Source organism: Fusarium solani (assembly GCF_023522795.1).
Source record: "Fusarium solani strain SB1 chromosome Unknown bctg00000008, whole genome shotgun sequence".
Taxonomy (NCBI): Eukaryota; Fungi; Ascomycota; class Sordariomycetes; order Hypocreales; family Nectriaceae; genus Fusarium; species Fusarium solani.
Genome location: NW_027072148.1, coordinates 2,991,818 through 3,013,117, shown reverse-complemented (window position 1 = coordinate 3,013,117; position 21,300 = coordinate 2,991,818). Strand labels below are relative to the sequence as shown.

Genomic DNA, 21,300 nt, shown 5'->3' with positions numbered 1-21,300 from the left:
CACTGAGCAGTCATCATAACCACAGCGCTATTCCAGATGAAGACGACCGTCATGCCCAGTGAGAATGACCCTTTTGTCGATAGCTGGACGGCACAAAGGCCCATGAAGGCGAGATCGTCAAACCCATCAGATAAAGCAAATCCCGCAATGACGAGGATTATTTGGCAGATAGCCATGTCGAAGTAATGGATGTTCTGGCGCCACCAAGTTCCGCGTGCAGTCCGGCTCATCCGTGAGTTGAAGTAGAGTTGGATGTAATGTATGATGATGATGAAGGATGCCAGCACGCTAGTAACAATGCCAATGATCTGTTTCGCGACGAGTTAGCTATTGGCCTTTGATTGGACAAGGGAAATAAGAAACACACGCCATGTTCAGTCCTAAAATGATCAGATGTGCCCATGGCTAATATTCCAGTGGTGAGGCCAGCAACCAGGAGCGGGCAAAAGCCAAATCCTTGCAGTATTGTTTCCCATCTCTTGACTTTATGCTTCGCGACTGGATTGTTGATGAGATCGCATAGAACAGTAACAGACTGGAGCAACAGGATAATTGGATACACTAGGAAAAAACCAGCGGCCATCGTAAAAACTGCTATACTTGTTAACTCTGGATAAATCAACTATTATTCCTTCTCCTCAAGACTCACTGTGCGCAAAAGTGAGCCACATGTACGTCGACTTATGTATTCCATTAACGATGAAGTGCCGGGTTAAAAGCTCGATGGAGTAATCATTGCCGAAGCTGGATACGTTGTAAAGACCACTTTCAATCGTCGGGTTCCATTCCGGAGACTCTGAGATGTTGGCTTGGAGCATCTCGTACAAACCCTTGGTCCCAGCCTGGTGCCAGCAAGTTTCCCGATGGTGGAGGGCATCGATTTCATGCTTAAGAAAGCCTTCCACGTAATCCCTACTGAGGACATCACCCATATCCTGCAGCAGTGACTCCCATGATGAGTTCATCGATTGACTCATATCCAGGCGCGTTGGTAAAAGCTTTTTCGTGTATGTTGACACAGATGCTTGCTTCAGCGGAACTCGATGGATGAAGTGTAGGTGGCAAGGTACAGGCTCTGCTTCCGGCTGTGATCCAAGGCGTCTGTGGCGCGATATTGGTGGCGAGCAATGGTCTGCGAGTTGCTAGAGGAGAACAAAAGTGATGTCAACGAACTAACGAAAACGCATGATCGAGGTAAAATGAGGATTTAAGGAGCTCTTTGGTTTTTGCACAGCCCTAAGATCTCTCGAATCTTTTTTACCTTTACAGTGCGTCACACAGCTGAAACCGCCGAGACCCCGACCTGCAGAAATCCCTGTAAGTTCACTATCGACAGGGGTGGGCGAAAGGCAGCCCCTGGTCGTTTGAAGCCACGGAGTCGGCGTTTACGCGTTTGCAACTACCGAACTCACAAAACCACATTACGTACATCAGCGGCGGCGAAGCAGGATATCGGGCGTCCGCAGGGCATCGGGCGTCCGCAGGACATCGGACGTCCACAGGAGGCGATCTCATCCTGGCTGACGGACGCCATCGCGTAGAGCATGCTCACCATGCTGCATCAGCTACCAAATAAAAGTCGCGTTCCAGGGACTTCTTGGACGTGTTTCTGGTGTATCTCATAGCTGTTCAAGCTTCTCATCTCTCTTCTTCTTCTTACCAGTCGAAGCACTAGCGACGAACTCATCCGGAGCAGCCTTCACCACGACAAGCGAATTCAGGCCAATCCCGCAGCCTCCCCGGCTCCCCTTGCTGGGAAATCTTAGCGATGTTAGCTGGGTTAAAGATCCTAATCTAGCCCTGAAGGATCTGAGGTTAACCACAGTAAAAGACTCCGGAGGCCTTCCTGGCGGCCACCAGGCTTTTGGCCTAGGGTGTGTCATTCTGATATAGTATCATGTCCCATTTCTTGTCAGGACCGGGCTGTCTAACCACGAGCATCAAAGATGCGGAAGAATGCGATCCAGAAGGTCTCCGTTAAGGGACTGACCAGAATGAACTCCCGCGACCTTATTCTCTTCTAATCAATCCTTGAAAACCATACTTGGCCCCTGGAAATAGCTCGCCCCTCGAGATTGTAGTATCGTCGACGGCAAAATCGCTGGGATAAAAACATCTCTGGCACAACTTCGTGGCAATGACATTTAAGTGGCAGCCATGTCCCTCGTCTTCTAAATGTTGGCTATCATATAAAACTCCTTTATTAATAAGTTCAATGATCTCTATACTAAAATAATAATACTCGCTTAGTCTTAGACGCACTATGAGCTGATCAAGAATGGAATATTTCTATATAATATTGTAATCAAACGGGAAAACACTACTATTTACATAAACCCCTTGTAGATCATTTTGGCTTAGTGTAAACACATCTTCAAAGCTGCCTACGTCACTATCCATCAGACTCTTTTGGATATTGTCATCGGCCAAGGGATGGAGAAAATGAGTGGTAACATGTATGCTTGCCTCCGAGAGTGCTGGAGGCTGAGAGCCAGATAGGGTAGCATCACAGATACTAGGATCAAGGAGTTCCCAAAGCATGCCCGATGGAACCGTTATCTTAGTTGCCTTGCCTGGCACATCTTGTTGTTTGTCTGCGACAAACAATTTCAGCTTTCTGAGGCCATCGAGCTATGATCACCATCAGCACCAATCTTGAATAGCAGTTTGGTCATGAGCCCCATCTGGCACTGTCGATGAGACGAAAACGAGCCGTCCTCTTCAGAACATACCTTTCGAGAAATATGTGGCCATGTAAATGATAACCGCTGGAGGAACATCTCGCATTTGTCCAAGTCCTCAACCGCTTTGCGAGAAACCTTGTTATCCTTGGCAAACTGGTACAGCCACGGTATTGTGGCTATAGCTGCAACTATCGACCCGAGGAGGGGGTTGTAGATCTCAAAAGACGCATCTTTAAACATATCCACAAGCCAAACGACCCATCCTGTGTGCAGTAACGCTTGGTCGATCACCTGCTGAAGAAATAGCCGGGATTGGTAAACACCTTTCTTGCGCCGCAAGGCAACTAGGTGGATGAATGGGTGATTCATTAGTGCAAGCGAGGCATGCAGGGTCATATGCATTGTCAACCATGGATGCCAATACTCAAGATAGCTGCATACCTCGTCTGATGATCTCTTGGACGGGAAGAGGTTTCTTAGCAAATGCTTGTGATGCAGTTGGGCCTCGTACTCGTATAGTAAGACGTTCAGTCTTGAGAATGTCGAGCCCGGCAACCAGGGAGTTTCAACTTCACCCAGCCGCGTTCTGTGCAACAGAGAGGCGACTTTTCCCCATACACTAATCATCTCGACACAGTACGTGTTGATACCCAAATCTTCGGTCGTTCCATCTGAAATATCGAGGTCCGGTGCATCGAGTTGGTTGTTGTCGTGTGGGATCGGCGGCGGCGGCTCGACACTTGGTGGGTGTTGGCTGGACTTGTCCATTTCCGGGGCATTCGGTATATTTGGAAAGAATATCGTCTCAAGCATGTAAACGCTCCAAAAACATCGGACATCGAGTTCGTTCGCCAACGAAGAACCGTGCCGCTGAGGTCTGCGGAGACTATCGAGTCTGGCAGCGGCACCAGTAGTCATGCAAGCTCGTGAAGTGTCACCAGCTAAAGGTTGGAGCGTGAATAACAGATCAAAAACGCCGAATTAAATCCACATACCTGCAATGTTCCTCAAAGTCAATAAACATAATGACTGGATCACCTCTAGTCTCGGGGCCCCGTCAAATGCGAGACGCATGGTAGCATCTGCTGCCAGCCGATTATAAAGGCTAGCAGCCTCTACCTCCTCGCCGTGGTAGAACTCGTGGATGGAGAACTTCAGCATAAGCGCCAAGAAACTATGCAGGAGGAACTGAGGGAGAATGGCCATTCTTTCCCAGAGGTCGTCGGGGTTGAATAGTGGCAAAGGTTGAAGGTGAAGAGTAGTTTTGTAAATTTGCACGAAATGATTTAGTGCCTCTGGCGGGGGATCATAGCTGATGGAATTATTAGCATTGTCATTTTAACAAATATCGTGTTGTTTCTCGAATGACTTTACCTGGTTTTAGTAAACTTGTCACAAGTCCTAGTGGCATCCAGTACTTGGACCACTGACTCGCCAGAGGCAGTGACGAGAGCAAGTTGGGAATTGCCAACACCGAGTGCCTGGTCAGGTTCTCCGGGCGTATTGTTGTCAGGCAATGGGCTAGCATAGAGATTAGGCCTGTTTTTTTATGTAGAAGGCGACCCTGTTCCGAAATAGCTGCAACCTACCGCAACAGACCGGAAAGATCACTGAGCTTCGCTTCCAGCATTTGGATACGATCTTTGGTAGACAGCCTGGAAATTCCATCAGCTCACATTTTACATAGCTTGTTCATAGACCAACTGACTTTTTTGTTACACCGTTAGAAGTCCCTTGTCGCGTCGATCGCGCCCTCGAGAGATAGACACATGAAAGGCCAAGTCGTTGACAAAATGAGCAAGTTGGCTTTTCCCCCGTGCATTTCGACTTTTTGCGGCTACATAGACAGATAGTATACATGTACATCCCTTTGCTTTGAAACGGGTGGCGCGTGGTGACTTACCGACATGGCTCACAGGCTTCTCGAGTTCGTGTCGTTCCGTGATCCATTGAACAAATGCAAGCAGGGATTCCGGGGAGAAACTGAAAAAAAGCTCCGCATCCGAGTCGAACAAACGAAGAAATCGCGGTGACCAAGTCAGGTGATCGGAGAGTATCGCAAAAAATCGATTCACCCGTTCACGTGATCTTGCAGAGAAGCATCGGGAACAAGGTGGGAATTAAGAAAAGCTCCATGAGACGGATTCTACAGCATAAACTCGCTGCTTCCGAGCCGACATGATGGTGCTTAAATATAGGACTTGGGCATCCCTCACCAGCCCAAACCGAATGCCATGAGACAGGTTAATTTCCTTTGCCACCTCCATCTACCTCGTAAAAACTTCTCGACATTCGGATCATGTCGCTAACGGATACCATGAAGGCCGTTGTCTTCGACGGTGTACTCAAGGTCTCCGTCCAAGATCGTCCTATCCCCAAGAGTATGCTGCTCATCGACATGTCTTTCTCTGCTCGTCTAACCCAAACGCAGTACAGAACGGTGACGATGTTATTATCAAGGTTCACATGACCGCCTTGTGTGGATCGTAAAACCCGCCTTCTTGCCCGCTTAACCTGGACACTCTTGGTAACCATAACGCAGGGAGTTGCACGTTTACCGTGGCATAGAGCCGTCCACGACTGGCTTCATCATGGGCCACGAGTTCACGGGCACTGTTGTTGCAGCCGGCCATGGCGTTAAATCTGTTCAGATCGGAGACAAGGTGGTCTCGCCATTCACTACCTCATGGTATCTTTCCGCTTTGCGGTTTTAGTTTCAACCGCTGACTCTTTTCGACAGCGGCACATGCTTCTTCTGCATCAATTCCGGTACCGCTAGGTGTGTCAACAGCCAGCCATTGGGCTCCGAACGTCTTGATGGCGCACAGGCTGAGTACGTGCGGGTTCCTCAAGCGGACGGAACCATCATCAAAGCCCCAACAACTATCCCGGACCAGGCCCTTATCCTCATGGCTGACATCTTCCCTACTGGGTACTTCGGGGTCAAGAGTGCCCTGGAAATGATGCCTCGCCTACGAGCGCAGGACGCAACCATCGTTGTAGTTGGCTGCGGTCCCGTCGGTCTTTGCGCCATTGCTAGCGCCGCTGCTCTCCATCCTCGACATCTTTTTGCCGTGGACAGTGTCAGCGATAGACTCGACCAAGCCAGGAATCTCGGAGCAGAACCACTCAACTTCGTGGCAAACAAGACCGGGTTGAAAGATCGCATCGCACAGGTGACTGGCGGCCGCGGTGCCGATATTGTCGTCGAAGTCGTTGGACTTTCACCGGCACTAAGAACTGCTTTTGATCTAGTCCGCCCTTTTGGAGCTATTAGCAGTATTGGCGTTCATAATGCCGAGGTGCGTTCAAATCCTCCGGTGGTGGTCGTGTGTTGGTTGACACTGACCTCTGATAGATTCCATGGTCGGGTGCTGAGGCTTACAAGTACGTGTATTCACTTTTGTCAATGACGCAGTACTCTAATATCAGTAGTAAAAACATCCGTCTACAAATGGGGAGATGTCCAGTTCGAAGTGTCTTCTCTGAGGCGATGGATCTGTTGGTGGAGATACACCACTCTCTTGGGTAGGTCAAGTCCCTGTTTCTTGAATCAGTTTTTGCTTGCAATTTCATTGTCGTTTTCATGAACAGAGCTGTTCTATATTCTCTTACGTAAAGTCTCATGTGTTCTTGGACGGGGCTAATGTTCTATCAAGATTCATGTTTGAAACCGTCATTCCTTTATCTAAAGCCGCCGAAGGCTACGAGCTCTTCAACCAGTCAAAGGTACCGAAGGTTATCTTCCACACTGAGTCCATCTCATAACCCCTTGAGAGTATGTATCTACTACGAAATAGTTGAGAGAATTAGGCCTTACTCCACATAACAATATCAATTTCGGGAGGGGACTGGTTTACTAAGCCCTTTTATCGTAGGGTGTCAAGTTCTGCCTTACCACAGGTGCTCTCGAACTTACGGAGTTATCATTGCATGTACTTCGGTAGGAATAAAATCTTTACCCTGCTTAGGTGCGAGAAAGGGGCGAGATCTTAACTTAGACAGGAAGCATACCATTTCATTGTGACGACCTTCGATCACTTCCAAGCGTAACATGTCTCCGATCTTTCCTACTGCCAGGTGTCATACTCTACCATACCGCCAAGTCGAGTGATACCACATTGAACTACAACTTCCACGAAATTTCCATACAAAAAGATCACCAAAAGATGGGGATTAACCCACCCTATTCAGACTACCAACTTCATCCCTGAGTTCTCTCTGTAGCTTCATAGCCATGTTTAAACAACTGGAACATGGCGCGCAAGTCTTGAATAATTGCATCCGGTCGCTCCCAGGCAGCAAAGTGGCCACCCTTTCCATGTTCGCCTTCGTACACTATTGGACCAAGAGTCTGATTCCACAACTTGGGCAACAGCACCAGATCGTTTGAAAACCGAGAAATGCCCAGTGGTACATCTACGTACTCTGCGGCTGCGGCGAACGCTGGTGGTTTGCCATGCTCCATGGTGTAGTATACGTTGCTCGTTGCTTCTGGACCGGGCGTTGAGAAGTGGTAAATGCTAACCCAGGTAAGAATCTCTTCATCGCTCCATGGGTATTCGTCGCTCCACTCGCGAATCTTTTCATAGATCCATGCCAGGAGACCAACAGGACTGTCCCTCAGCGAGTAGCCAATGGTGAAGGGTTTTGTGGATTGCAATTTATAGTATCCACTGTCCTCACTATAGAAGTCTCCAGTACGCTCCAGGCCCTTTTTCTCGGTCTCTGTGAGCTGGGTTGCCGAGGCCTTTGCATGCAGCTTCGGATGGGTGTCTTTTGTCGGCTCTCTGGGTACGGGCGTGTTTGTATGACAAGCCATGCATCGTGAAGGACCGTACAGTCTGGCCATGTATCTCATGACCAGACATCCAACATCTCCAGCTTGGATAACTAACATAACGTTAACATAAGGTTGTTGGTGCGTTTACCAAGCAGACTTACCATAACGATCGTACCCGAGCTTTTGCATAAGCTTGTCATAAACCTCTGCATGATGTTCAAACTCAAAACCCTTCTACAAACGTATCTTGTTAGTCCTATTCGACTGTCAAGGCTCAGGCACGTACCTTGCTTGGCGAGGAGAACCCAAAGTCGATCAGACTTGGCGCAACAACATGAAATGCCTGATCGTCATGTGATTCGCCCTGCACCAGAGGATCAATGATCTTTGACACCTCGTAAAAGCTGCCGGGCCAGCCATGCAGGAAGAGGAGCGGGATGGCATGCGCCTGGCTACTCTCCTTGTGCACAAAGTGGACTTCAAACGTCCCAAGGTCAGCTGTTTCGATCGGGACGATAAACTGAGGCAATCGGTTGAGATGTTCTTCAACTTGGCGCCAGTCGAAGCCTGACTGCCACACCCTTGCCAGTCGCTCAATCTCGTTGACCGGAGGTCCGAGCTTCCACGAGGTAGATGTTGGATCATGGTTCTGACTGGGAAAGTCTGTCAAAGCAAGTTTTTGGTTGAGCCGATCAATCCTGAAGTCGGGCACATGAATCTTGTAAGGCTTGATGTCTGACATGGTGGGTGACGGTAGGTCAAAGTGAAGAGAAGTGAAGATAGGTATCAAGATGATGCGTGGGCAAGTTGGAGATGAATGTAAGAGTAGACTGAACACGAAAGAAGGGGAGTCTCAGCTTTATATATTCGTTCCAGACCTCCACATTACAGGTTTTCTTCGGCCTTGCCCTATGAACGTCAATATCACTTTGATGCCATGGCGATAACATGGTCAAAAGTCCATCCAATCAACAACATGGACGCCGACACTCAGCTAGCCCAGATTCGGCATAGGATACGCCAGGGCCAATCATCTAGTCCGATTTGGGACCCACCGTGAGATCTCTCCTCCGTAAGCTTCAACTTGGAGCCACGGAGATTTTGATCATGCATGCCCTGTCTCTTCCTACAATTTCTCAACGCGAATCAACCTGTTGGAGGTACTTTTGGGCTTGATTGAAAAACAGGTACTTTGACTAAAACCCCGCTTCTACGGATCAACCGAGGCAGCCTGACGTGCCCATGCAAGGGATGGTCATACATCCCAAGAGGCGGCAAGGCGCGCGAGGGGTCCCCAAAGTCAGGACTGGATGCAAAACGTGCAAGTATGTTCATCATGGGCATAGTTCAGACCAATAAAAGAACAGGCGTTGACCATTTCACAGAATCAGGCATAAAAAGTGTGACGAAGCAAGGCCGGCTTGTTCCCCGTGCGTAAGCACTGGTCGGCGTTGCGACTTTTCCACGTCGTCACATCGGCATCCTTCTCAACCAGCGCCCTTAGTCTTCATAGTCGAATCGATGGCTACTCCGTCTCCTTTGATTTCCCCTGTATACGGAAACCCCATAAGAGAAGAGTTACTCTCGGCGCAGCTCGGCGTGCCTGGTCACCTAAGGCACCTTGACAGAAACGAGGCGATCATATTTGACTACTTTCTCTCTATTTGCGCTCAAGAGTTCTCACTATACTTCCAGTCACCCATCTGGGAGAGATTCGTCCTTTACGCAGTCCACGCAGAAGCATGGGCATTTCACGCTGCCCTAGCTATAAGCGTACTGAGCAGACGGAGTTACGCCCCATCGCACAACAACACTACTTTACAAGTCGATTTTCCTACTCTTCACTACAACCATGCTATACGGGCATTGAACCAGCGCTTGGATACAACAGCCGAAAGTGCTGAACTTGCAGTCTTGGGGAGTGTTTTGTTCATCAACCTAGAGTTCCTACGAGCTCATACCCTAGAGCATGAACCAAGTAGGGTAAACGGGCCGAGTCTAGTAGGCATTCACCTCCATGGAGGGCTTGCAGTCTTGAGGAATCTTGGAGACATACGGGGAGGCCACCTGTCTCTAAATGCGCAGCATCTAAAAGTCGCGCTTGAGGAATTGCACTATCAAGTCGAACAGTTTAAGGTCTATCGACAACAATAACGAAGAACTGTTTCATTATCAATAATAGAACCAAGGTCATGGCGCGCATTTTTCTTTGGCTGAGGGATCTTAATCTCAATCCACGTAGCTGTCATCATGTAGGACCCGGAACTGGCTCGCATCTCTCAGGAACTCCATTGCCGATTGTTGAACGAAAACCCTCCCTACCTCCGTCGTTGGTAAAGAGACATATAAGGTGCGTTGTTCAATCGACGAAAGATAACAATAAGGAAGAAGAAATCACTTAGTTCTATTATATACCTACCCTCTTACTCTAAAGCTACTTCTTAAAGACAAGGCAGCGAATTCCTACCCAATCTCATGGTCACACTTAAACCCTTGTTAACGTTGACCATAGTATCACCATGAAAGATCACCAGTAGTGGTCTCATCTGCCGAAGCTAGATTCTTCAATGTCCCTAAAAGCATTTGCGGTGAACAATAGACGGGCCAGCCTCGTCGTATTCTTGCTTGGTAATCCACATCTGCTGAAAGGTTGAGAGAGAAGCAAGAATAGAGCCTCCAATCCATACCGAGTACTTCCTTTCAGGAGGCGCAACGATCTTGACTTTCACCGACGAAGGGGCAAAGCCGACGATCTCCTTGTTCATCCGGTCGGCGATACCTGGATACATGGTTGTACCTCCTGACTAAACGACCACACATCAGTAATCTGCGGTCGTACGGGAAATATTGGGATCAAACCATGATAATGTTCCCATACAGGTCTTTCCGAATATCAACGTCGCTCTTCATGATGGCGTTGAAAACCGTCACATGAATTCCACCTGTTTCCAGGCCAATAACGTCAGGCTGGAAGAGGGCTTCGGGAGCACGGAAGCGCTCATTTCCGATTGTGAGTACCTGTCCATCTGGCAGCTCATAAGTCTTTTCTAGGGCCGAGCTTTTCGACGCCGCCTCGAGCTCTTGGTCAAAATTCAGGGCCACATAACAAAGCTTCTCCTTGATATCGCGAACAATCTCGCGCTCGGCAGTGGTGGAAAACGAATAGCCCCTCTCTGTTAGTAGCTTCATGAGATAATCGGTCAAGTCGCGTCCTGCCATATCGATACGGGAGATGGCATGCGGGATCGCGAACCCTTCGTAAATTGGTACGACATGACTAACGCCGTCGCCGGAATCAAGAACAATGCCAGTTGTGCGACCTGATGCGTATAGAGATAGGACAGCCTGAATAGAAACATAAAACGCTGGAGAATTGAATGTTTCAAAGAAGATTTGTGTCATCTTCTCTCTGTTTGACTTAGGGTTGATTGGGGCTTCAGTTAGGAGGGCAGGATGCTCCTCGGGAGCCACGCGAAGCTCATTATAAAAGGTATGATGCCAAACCTTTTCCATATCGTCCCAGTTGGTAACAATGCCGTGTTCAATTGGGTACTTAAGCGTAAGGATGCCTCGCTTTGACTCTGCTTCGTCGCCGACGTAGGAGTCTTTCTGACCCATCCCGATCATGATTCTAAACAAAGTTAGCCACGTTAACCCAAGAAACAAGACGCAACAATCTTCAAGATCTGGTCATCTCGGTACGAGTTCAGTCTCTGATCATGTGTCGGTGGGGCAGACTCGTCCTTACCCGTGGTGACGTGGGCGACCAACGATGGATGCTCGACGGACGTTAACGATATCTTTCAAGAAGGGAGCGGCTCAAGGATTCAACTTACGGAAAACAGCGCGAGGTGCATCATCACCCGCGAAGCCTGCTTTGCACATGCCTGACCTAAGAATCGATGTTTAGTTTCTGAGATTCAAGCCGCCCAGCTGTAACCCGCCAACGTACCCATTGTCGAGAACGAGAGCGGCGAGGTCTTCTGAAAGTCTGGTAAGTAAGGTTTATAGGAGGATAAACATGGCACAGGGCTATAACTTACCGTCCATTGCGAAAAAGCTTCGATGCAACCCAAGTTGGGGGGGTTGTGTGAGACAAGGCGTTATGGACAAAAAGTTTGGGGTTTGGAGTGGACTGGACTGGGTAATGAGAACACACCCTAGAAACAGGCTACTCTTATGATACGGTCATTCTTTCCCAGCCCCTGTCCTTGCTGTATCACAAAAGGAAGGGATATGGGAAGCGAATGAATCCTCTCCACATCTCGGCACAACGGAGGCCGCGGGTCCGTGGCACCCCCCAAGCGCTGCAGACTAGGAGCCTCTGGACGCGCGTTGTCGGCACTATCGGCACTTGATTGTTGGTAATCTGTGGTCATAACTCATACAAAAGCAGCAATACTAGTATAGATGGATCCATTTCCGAGACTAACGTGCTCATCAGAGCAAGTCGTGCCGGCCGGTGATTTGTCTCTAGAGTTGTAAGGTCACAGGTGTTTGCAGGTTCAATTCAAGACCACATCGTGTTTTCCACACCGGGCCCAGCTGGAGATCGATCGTTCTCGATTTCAATGCTGGAGTTGTTGAATGGCTGTATTAAGTGGTGGCTCAAACACTACTTCTGCGCTTCATCCATAACTCCCATCTCATCGTTGGTCCAGTTACCTAGGAGAGCCGAGAAGTTGTAAGACTCGTAATTTGAAAGCTGTTCCAGCATGCCCTCTCCAAAAATCCCCTCAAAAGTCTCCAGCCCAGATTGAGTGCCTGAGTCGGCATCATTGGACAGTTGCAACCCTCCCTCTGGGTTTTCCAACCTTGTATCATTCATTACCAAGGCCCGGCCGAGGCGAGCGAACGTGGAACAGACCTTGAACAGGTCTTGGCAGCTGTTTGAGACGATAGAAACCTTTTCCAAAACCGCCACGACGTCGTCTAGCAGGCAGAGATCCTCCAAGCTATCGGCCGCAATGGCGTGGAGGAAAACGGCAATGAACGGGTTTAACGATGACTGATGAAGAACCCTAACGAGCGTGTCAGAAAAGAAAAGCAGAGAAGAAAAAGCAAGGGAACCAACCAGCTTGCATATTCACCCTCTGATACCAGTCCAGGGCTGTCGGCTGTTTGATAACTAGAGAAGCATGCAAGGTGGCATCGCAAACCAGCTCGGGCTGCCTGAAGGCACGCTTGACTAACGCCAGCTTCATCCTCTGTAGTCGGTGCTTTAATCAGGATCAAGGTCATTGTGGAATGGTACATGATGTCCCAGCTCTTTTGTGAAAGCTCAAACACTTGAGGTTGCTTCATCTGGGTTGAGTCAATCTGCATCAGATCAGCATGTTAACCACACCTGTTGTGGCTAGACATAGTTTGCAGCCTACCTCGCAGAGCTCGGCATACCAGGATTGCAACTTGGCCGAAAACAGCTTGATCGTTTCAGCTTGCTGAACCGGCTGAGCATTTCGTGCTGCGGCCGAGTAAAGCTGGTCATAAACTCGGCCCTGGAGCTTAGCAAATTTGATAGCCATGATCAAAAGTTGGTCCCAAGGCCTGACCTCGGCGTCTGGAGAGCTTCTAGGATGCCAAGCATCCACTTCAGAGTCTTGGAGATACGAGGTGCGGCCCTGGAGGAGAGAAATATTTTTGTCGACAGTGTAGATATACCAGAACACACGGCGCATTTGATCGGCTCTCCGAGATTGGTACTTCCCATATGTCGTTTCCTGGCAATAGCCGAGCATTCGACAATGGCTCGCTGCCGCTGCCAGGAGTGTACAGCATAAGAATGGCTTTCCTTCTTCTTGAGCTTTGGCAATCTAAGTGAAGTTTGGCGTGAGAACTTGACTGAGATGATGTGGTGCTCGCTACTCACCCCTAAGGCCAAGCTGAGTACATTTTCAAAGCAAGGGATAGCTAGAATTTGATATGTTTGAATCCCTTGGTTGAAATTCTTCTCGCAGGTGGACACATGTGATTTCAGGTCGTATTCTTGGCCGAGAGGATTTTCAAGGAAAATGAATTCTTTGAGCAAACAATACAAAATCCCGTACATTGCCGTAGCTTGACCAAGGGAAAGAGGTGCTGCAGTGTAATATGCTTGTCGACAGAGGGTCTCGATTAAGGATGGATCACTTATGATGAATGAACAAAGAAAAATCGGTCGGTTGCCTGCAGTTGTTAGTAAAACAGGTGCTTTATGAGCCACGCATGATTCCTCATGCCTTCTTGGCCCAGTGTGAATAGAGAGATAGTGTGCGTCTTACCCCGTATTTGTTGAAGAATGGAGACGACCAGCCCAGAGGGAAGAAGATCCATTGCTGGTTGGTTGTTAGATGTGGCACTTCCAGAAAATTGATAATCCTCTGCTGAAGCACGCAAGTCTGAGGGCTGCAGAAGATTGCTTAATTGACTAGTTAGGCAATCCATGTTGTGTTGAGTGTAGACGCCACTAGCAACAACCTTGGACTGAGAGATGTCGCTAGCCTGAACAGCTTGATTGCGAAAGGATGAGCTGCCCTCGTACACACGAGTGTCATCTACCACGAATGGTCCGTGTTGGTCGTTTCTAGTGGGTGTGTTGGAAGAGGGATTCCCCAAGTCAGGCGCGGTGTTGGTCTTGTTCAGCTGGGTTTGAGCTGTAAAGAGACGATCATGCAGGTACTTGACGCGCTCCTCCCTAGTGATCTGTCAGTCAGTAGGTTCATCCAGGTGATTAGTATGTCATACAGCTGGGCTATTCTGTCCCGTTTAGGACCGCCATCTGTTCTAGAATTGACAACTTGGCATGCAAGACCAGCAGTGCGGCAGTTTGAACAAGGGTTTGAACGATCACAACGAATCTAAACCAGGTTCAGTCAAGGCCACGTGTGATGATGGATACCATCATACCATACCTTGCGCATCCTACATGCTTCGCACTGGGAGTCATTAGCTCTAATCCTTTCTTGGCACGTGGATAACTTCCTACCGCTCGGGAAACCTGTGCGAGCCGCCTTCGGCGCTGCTGGAGCGTTTCTTCGGCATCCATCGTCAACTGCTGGGAGGCTCTCGCCGATCTCGTTCGATGCCGGTTGCAAGAATCGCAAATGTCTGAGGGGTTGCTAACAAACAGACGCGTTCGGAATTTAGATGACGCGGAGCCGCGGGCCCACGGGCCCGAGGGTCCGCGCCCCCGGAAAAGCCGGTCTCTTGGCACGGATCAGTCTCACACGCGTCGCGTCAAACGCCCGGGCTGATGGGTCCAATTTTCGGTGACACAGCACGGACACCCAAGGACCCGCGGCAACGCGGAAGAGACGTGCTTGATGAGTGAAGAGACCCATCAGGTTCCAGGGGGTCTCCTGGTCGGCTCGCATAGAGCCGCGGAAACTTTGAAAAGGCTGGCAAAGAGTGGCATGGATTCAAAGAGATTGTACCACATGAAGTGCTAAGCTATGCCACAAACTATTTATACGGTGTCACCAATCGTCCCGTCAATATTCATCCTTTAATGTTCTTCTGTGGGCGACAACATTGAAAGTTCTCATGCGCTAGAGCTTCTGTCTGAATTATTCTAAAGCGGATCTGGCTTGAGTACCTCGGCTCGAACAAGCTCATTAAGGTCATTGATAGTCCCGGGTCGAGCACAAAACTTCTTGAATAACAAACTATTGTTATAATTTGTTTCCAAACTAAAATCATGTCGGTAAGTACTACATTACCGGTACTCCATTTCCAGCAGCGTTCCCTCTGACACGCAGATGGCAACAGATCCCTTCAGGGTAACTCTTCCTTGTTTGACCCACTCTCCTCCCCCACTCTTTTTAACAACCCCAGTGTAAAAATCCAGGACGAGTGTGTCGCTGCGGTTAACGAACTCCGGTCCCGAAGAGACGCAGACAAGCCTCGCTTCGTCATCTTCAAAATTTCAGATGATGAACGCCATGTTGTCGTGGAGGAAGTCTCACCAGAGGCGGACTATGAGCTTTTTCTGACGAGACTATCATCTGCCGCGGATCGCAAGGGGAAGCCCGCCCCGCGTTACGCTGCCTACGATGTCGAATACGACCTTGGTGACGAAGGCAAAAGGTGAGGAAAATGTGCCTATGCGCATCCATCATGCTAATCTTTCAGAGTCTCAACTATTTTTATCGCCTGGGTTCCTGCTGGCACATCGATCAAGGTTGGTTCTCTACTTGGTATATTTACCACTCGCCACTAATAGAACGTCAAGTCTCGCATGCTCTATGCAAGTACTAAGGAACAACTGCACAAAGCTCTCAACATCGGAGTATCAGTCCACGCTGACGATCTGGATGATATTGAATGGCATAGTGTCGTCAAGCGAGTTAGCCGAGGCAGGGCATAGCGTTGGAAACTTCATTTCCCATCATAATACTAATACTTGTATTACTTCTATGCTTACCATGTCTTCAACTTGCTATTGGCGGAGGAACTAGAAAGTCCCATATTATGAAAAGCTCATTCACGATCTTCTATACATGGTTGATTTATCGTTTGAATCAGGCTTTCTGAGTTTTGTAGCGTGTTCATGACAGCCAACTTCCACATCACGCCATATTCTACATTACAATGAAATATTTTGATATCGGACCTCATGGCCCTGACATTGCCTTTCAGCTGCTTCATATTAAGCTTGAATAATAATAACAAAAAATCTTAACATTCAATATTAAGGACTAGACCTTCAGGCCGGGCACGAAGAAAAGAAAACATTAGGCGGTTGTGAATCAAGCTAGGGCACCCCAGCGCCTCTTCATCTCCGAGCTGCCCTGCAAATAAATAGATCTTTCCCCTTTGGCAAATACGCGACTCTGTTGTCACAGTTTCCGCAATATTGTTCGACATTAAAACACCATTTTGCAGCATAGGGAACAGCAACCCCGGGACCGGTAGCAACGAGTAGGAAGGCGGCCTGGATACTAATCATGTTAGTTAGCCAGTCGACTAAACGCCTGTTGAACTAACTTACTGTGTTATATTTGAGGACCTCTTTTTTATTGTGGTCCTTGCTCGTCTTTCGCAAAAGGGGCAATCAATCCAGTCAGGTTGATCCCCAAGCAAATGCAACGGCATCACGGCCCCGGTGGATGGTTCTAGTGATGTTGAAACCTCAAGGCCAGCATATGTTGCAATGGCCTGCTTTGGTAGCTCATGCGTGTATGTGCATGCCAGTTCCGGTAGGTTGCGTCCAGTGACTGCATTCTCCAATACCGCCGGCTCTGGGTCATTCGATGGAACCACTTCAGGAAAGCACTCGTAATCGATTCTTATCTTGCCCGGTTGATGAACAGGGATCTCCGGTCGTGAAAATGGGATGTCGGTCGGCGTAGAAACCGCGGTCGTCGATACGGACATGGTGAGGCCCGAAGAGTCTGTCAACGGTGAAATAGCGTCGTCATGTCCAGAACTTGGCATGCAAGAGTTACAATGTCGACGCAGTGTCAGTTCCATCGAGGCAGTTACGCAGTTGCATGGCCAGGGTGTATTTCCAAACGTACCTAGTGTCTATCATGAACCACCGTCTCTTGGGTCGAGATGAGCGAAGAGTACAAGATCACCAAGAGAACTTGAAGAGACTCATTTCTTGGGGTGGCTAAACTGCATTGATAATGTCCTCGTTCCCGTATTTATCAAGGCCAAGAGCGGGCCAGCAAGCTCAAACCATGCTACTTGCCAACTAAGCCCGGCCTCCAGGTAGTCAGTCTAGTCCGTTTAAGTTTGTTGCCTCAGTGAGGCGTGGCCTGTTATTGGGCGAAATGTCCCGAACCGATAACGAGAACGAGAACGAGACAGGGAGTGCTTGGTCCTTGCGTGCTCCTCAACGCTATGAGAAAGGTAGACCCCCAAGGTCCTGTCTGCACTTTGCCCCAAGGCTTTCAACATTGCTATCTTCTCACTCTTCTCTTCCTCCCACAGATTTACGCTTGGACCTTACACCAAAGACTCGGAGGCATTGGGTTCCTGGCTCCGGCAACAGTACAAATGCGACTTCCGTGAATCGAACCAACGCTGCGGCCTGTCGTTCTAGTTCTGATACAGCAGTTAGGTGGGAAATAAAGTGTCCCAAAATAGTATTGAATGAGAGGAGCAAAATTGGGGCTAGAGGCCATGGGGAACGAGAACGACTGCGAGAACGAGAACCAGGGAAGCTGGGACTTGGTTTCGCTCCAGTGCTCTACAAGACGGCGTTGTGACAGGGTCGGAGGAGAGTTAGGCTTCCTCAGTAGTTCCCACCATGAATAGTTCTATGGAAAACTTTACTCGCGATGAAACCGAAAACGAACAGCTGGGGATCATTTTGAGGCTATGTCCTAAGCCGCCCTGAGCCAAGTCAAGCCAGCCCGCGGCGTGGTCGCCAATGCTAGGGGGACTGGACAAAACAGAGAGGCTGTGTTGGCCCATATTTTGGTTCATAAGCTTCTGGGATTCTCCTTACAAGTTATCCAATTCCTCATTCAATACCAACCTGTCACTTCCATCGAGTAAAATGCGTCAAACGTCTCTTCTTTGTGTTCTCTCTCTTGCTTCGGCAGCCTTGGCGGCTAGACCTTTCCTCAATGAACCCGACACGATGTATGTTGACTGGATATCTCCTCGTGTACGCCAATCGGGTTTCGAGCTAACAAAAGCAGGATTGACGAGTCCTTCGAGACTTTCCCCATCGCCAACGGGAGCCTGCCAGACCTCTCTCGAATCCTTGGCCTTCCGGACTTTGACTGGGTCGCGAGACAGTCGATGAACAACTCTTGATACACCCAATACCGCCACGGCTCGGGCGATGAATGGCCTTACAGGAACAACCTGGAGGTGTTCGAGCATTACCGATTCCGGCCTCGAGTCATGGTTGATGTGACTGATATAGAGTCTTCTATGGGGTTTGTCTTCTCTGTCCTAAAAAGAAGCCAAGGAAAGGATGCTAAATACAGGCCAGGACTACTATCCTTGGTCATAAGTTTTCTGCACCCTTCTTTATCAGCCCATGCGCCACTGCAGGTCTTGCTCATGCTGAGGGCGAGATCGGACTGCTCAAGGCAGCAGCGGAGCAGAATATTCTCTACATCGTGCGTTTCTGATAGCCTGCATTGATACAGGAGGGGGCACTCACCGAAAACAGCCCTCCTTTGCCGCGTACCTTTGGAGAAGATTGCGGCTGCCAGGCCCCGTAAAGACCAGGTTCTTTTTCAACAGGCATGCAACCCCAAGCTTCTTTGACAATCAGTGTGCTATTAACCCAAGAGATTTACATATCGAATAACAAAACCGCAAATATTATTCTTTTCCGACGCGGCGAGAAAATGGGAGCGAAGGCCATGGTTCTGACTGTGGATTTGGCTGGGGATCGCACACGGCATCGTGCCCTTCGATTTGAGGAGAACGCGAACCAGACTCGCTCCGCAAGTTAGATCCCAATGACTTGGACCATCTACAGAGACCTGAAGAAACTCACAAAGCTGTCTATTATCCCCAAAGGTATCCAGACGGTTGAAGACGCGGTACAGGCCGTTGAGGCTGGTGCCCCAGCTATTTTCCTGTCTAACCATGGAGGTCGTGCTCTTGATGGCTCTCCTTCTGCTTTCGAGGTAGCATTAGAGATACATAAGAAAGCGCCCCAGGTTTTCAAGAATATCGAGGTTTATGTCGACGGCGATGTTCACTATGGGACCGATGTTCTTAAGCTTCTTGCACTTGGTGTTCGGGCTGTTGGCCTCGGCCGGTCATTTATGTACGCCAATCTTTACGGCGTAGAAGGAGTTTCTCGTACAGCCAAGCTCCTGAAAAAGGAGATCACGGCTTCTGCTGCTTCTCTTGGAGTTGCAGACTTGAAGAAGATAAACTCGAGCTTTGTGAGTTGCGGCCCATGGGTTATAATGATTTCGATCTGCTAACGGGTTTGAAGTTGGAACTGTCGCCAAACGGATGGTACAGCTAGACCACTTGCGAGAGGGATGACCTTAGGGGGAAGCGGGGAGTGATCATGCCCTTTGTTGGTCTCTTGAATCTGAGCCGGACTACGGGACTTTCCTTTTGTGTTCTCTGTTGGGTCATTTTGTTTCTCTACCATTTTTCTTTCACCACCATGTGTCTTCTTCACGGAGCACAACCATAGATTTCAGTACCTTTTGAAGATGTCAATCAATCAACCCATCATCCCACAAGTTGGCGTAATCAATATCTTATGGTATCACTCTCTCAACTGGCACCACCATCCTCATACTTGGAACCACGGTTCTGTCTGCTCAAGATTCTTCCATCTATACCAGTATCACAATTTTGCCCAAGGCCTTATTCTCTTCCAAAAACTTGTGTGCGTCTACGATATCATCCAAACTGAAAGTCTGGCCAATTCGCAACTCCAGCTTTCCATCTTTGATCTTCCGCGCCAGATCACCCAAAGGTGTCTCCATGAACTCCTTTTGTCCACCACTGTAAGCAGTAAGATAGACTCCCGAGGGAATAGCTTCCATCGGGTTCCAGTTATTCAAGGCCCACTTGTTGCCCACTATGCCAGACATGCAGACAATGCCACCTTCCTTCGCGCATTGCATCGAGTCGTCCAAGGTCAAAGTTCCAACTAGTTCCAACACCCTATCAGCTCCTCCAGGCCAGATCTTCAATACCTCTTCTGCAATTCTTCCTGTGTCGACCACCACCTCTACTACACCATGCCGTTTCATGAGGTCAGCGACATCCTTTCTAGTCCTTCGCGTCGTAGCCATGACCGTTGCCCCGTGTTCGGCAGCGAGTGAAGCAGCGGCGAGACCCACGCTCGTTGTCCCTCCACGGATAAGGAGCTTATCGCCTTTGTTCAGCTTGAGTGCTTTAAATAGCGATCCCCACGCGGTTTGTAACATCTCTGGCATCGCACCGAGGGTGTTCCAGCCGAGCCCGTCAGCTACGTCCCGCGGGATGGCTTGCACGTTAGCTGCTGACACACAGGTATACTCTGCGTATCCGCCATCAAAATCGCGGCCTAGACCTCCCATGGCGGTTGCAACAATCTCGCCCTCCAGAAACTCTCCACCTGGTGCTGCAGCGACTGTACCAACAGCCTCAATTCCCAGGACACGGGGAAACTGTACACTAGGAGAGTGGCCTTGGCGGGTGAAGAGCTCGGAGCGGTTAAGTCCAAAGGCCCGGACCCGGATCAGGACCTGGCCCGGGTTTGCCACCGGGGTTGGGATGTCTTCTAGCCGGAGGACTTCGGGGCCGCCGGGAGCGTGAATAACGGCTGCTTTCATGGTAGATGGAAAATTGAAGGGCGTTGCAGCTCGAATTGGCAGTCTCGTATTGTTAATACTTCTTTGACATGGGCTGTTGATAAAGAGTAACAGCAGCTCCGGGCAGGAGGTTGATGTGATGACGACCAAAACCCTCGGGCGGGGATCTTATGGAGCTTATTTGTAATCAATGCTCTTCATCATCGCTTACAAGCGTATCTATAATCATTGGTAATCAGATGCCTCACGCATGTCACTGTACGTGAGTCCAATATTGGGTTTTAATGCCGTCATGGATAGATAATTGTGTATTTCGCTGGTGTGGCTCATGACCTCTTTTAGAGTCATTGTTGATAATAATAATCAAGTACCTATATAGTTACTATAGCTGACCTACCTACCTATTAGGGTAATGACAATCTGGAGAACGCGGTAATATCTCGCTTGATATGCGTGGTTTAACTGAGCCAGCCTTCAAAGGGAGTGGGGCTACTCTGATAGAGGGTGAAACCCCTTTTCCCTTAAACCAACAGCTTCTCGCATTGTGGCCTGGACGGGGGACGAATTGGAGTATCTACGCGAGTTATACACGCGTAACTCCAGTTACCCAGTTTGC

General features: G+C 49.1%; 8 protein-coding genes across 8 annotated transcripts; 3 read left to right on the top strand and 5 right to left on the bottom strand.

Moving 5' to 3' along the window:
• Positions 1 to 2,609: 2,609 nt before the first annotated feature.
• On the bottom strand, positions 2,610 to 4,634 carry MRS44_013015 (uncharacterized protein; the record flags this gene model as incomplete). The annotated part of the gene is made up of 6 exons (XM_065619004.1): positions 2,610 to 2,975; positions 3,126 to 3,625; positions 3,680 to 3,996; positions 4,059 to 4,223; positions 4,274 to 4,339; positions 4,588 to 4,634. The coding sequence occupies 6 exons, from the start codon at positions 4,632 to 4,634 to the stop codon at positions 2,610 to 2,612; spliced, it is 1,461 nt and encodes a 486-aa protein (XP_065475076.1).
• A 367-nt stretch (positions 4,635 to 5,001) lies between these two features.
• On the top strand, positions 5,002 to 6,452 carry MRS44_013014 (uncharacterized protein; the record flags this gene model as incomplete). Its single annotated transcript, XM_046282610.2, has 7 exons — positions 5,002 to 5,065; positions 5,116 to 5,170; positions 5,227 to 5,373; positions 5,425 to 5,986; positions 6,043 to 6,071; positions 6,120 to 6,212; positions 6,344 to 6,452. 7 exons carry the CDS (start codon positions 5,002 to 5,004, stop codon positions 6,450 to 6,452), a joined length of 1,059 nt encoding a protein of 352 aa, XP_046126371.2.
• A 436-nt stretch (positions 6,453 to 6,888) lies between these two features.
• MRS44_013013 (uncharacterized protein) lies at positions 6,889 to 8,209 on the bottom strand (the record flags this gene model as incomplete). The annotated part of the gene is made up of 3 exons (XM_046273065.2): positions 6,889 to 7,577; positions 7,629 to 7,701; positions 7,754 to 8,209. The coding sequence occupies 3 exons, from the start codon at positions 8,207 to 8,209 to the stop codon at positions 6,889 to 6,891; spliced, it is 1,218 nt and encodes a 405-aa protein (XP_046126370.1).
• A 1,831-nt stretch (positions 8,210 to 10,040) lies between these two features.
• On the bottom strand, positions 10,041 to 11,517 carry MRS44_013012 (uncharacterized protein; the record flags this gene model as incomplete). The annotated part of the gene is made up of 6 exons (XM_046282608.2): positions 10,041 to 10,271; positions 10,327 to 11,098; positions 11,216 to 11,246; positions 11,304 to 11,359; positions 11,420 to 11,450; positions 11,511 to 11,517. The coding sequence occupies 6 exons, from the start codon at positions 11,515 to 11,517 to the stop codon at positions 10,041 to 10,043; spliced, it is 1,128 nt and encodes a 375-aa protein (XP_046126368.1).
• A 565-nt stretch (positions 11,518 to 12,082) lies between these two features.
• Positions 12,083 to 14,491, bottom strand: MRS44_013011 (uncharacterized protein; the record flags this gene model as incomplete). Its single annotated transcript, XM_065619003.1, has 7 exons — positions 12,083 to 12,488; positions 12,542 to 12,786; positions 12,846 to 13,225; positions 13,728 to 14,140; positions 14,191 to 14,303; positions 14,358 to 14,381; positions 14,432 to 14,491. The coding sequence occupies 7 exons, from the start codon at positions 14,489 to 14,491 to the stop codon at positions 12,083 to 12,085; spliced, it is 1,641 nt and encodes a 546-aa protein (XP_065475075.1).
• A 651-nt stretch (positions 14,492 to 15,142) lies between these two features.
• Positions 15,143 to 15,811, top strand: MRS44_013010 (uncharacterized protein; the record flags this gene model as incomplete). The annotated part of the gene is made up of 4 exons (XM_065619002.1): positions 15,143 to 15,148; positions 15,224 to 15,531; positions 15,577 to 15,625; positions 15,668 to 15,811. The coding sequence occupies 4 exons, from the start codon at positions 15,143 to 15,145 to the stop codon at positions 15,809 to 15,811; spliced, it is 507 nt and encodes a 168-aa protein (XP_065475074.1).
• Positions 15,812 to 17,953: 2,142 nt separating this feature from the next.
• MRS44_013009 (uncharacterized protein) lies at positions 17,954 to 19,396 on the top strand (the record flags this gene model as incomplete). The annotated part of the gene is made up of 5 exons (XM_065619001.1): positions 17,954 to 18,039; positions 18,261 to 18,341; positions 18,398 to 18,527; positions 18,870 to 19,310; positions 19,364 to 19,396. The coding sequence occupies 5 exons, from the start codon at positions 17,954 to 17,956 to the stop codon at positions 19,394 to 19,396; spliced, it is 771 nt and encodes a 256-aa protein (XP_065475073.1).
• A 322-nt stretch (positions 19,397 to 19,718) lies between these two features.
• On the bottom strand, positions 19,719 to 20,705 carry MRS44_013008 (uncharacterized protein; the record flags this gene model as incomplete). The annotated part of the gene is made up of 1 exon (XM_046278963.2): positions 19,719 to 20,705. The coding sequence occupies one exon, from the start codon at positions 20,703 to 20,705 to the stop codon at positions 19,719 to 19,721; it is 987 nt and encodes a 328-aa protein (XP_046126363.2).
• Positions 20,706 to 21,300: the final 595 nt, after the last annotated feature.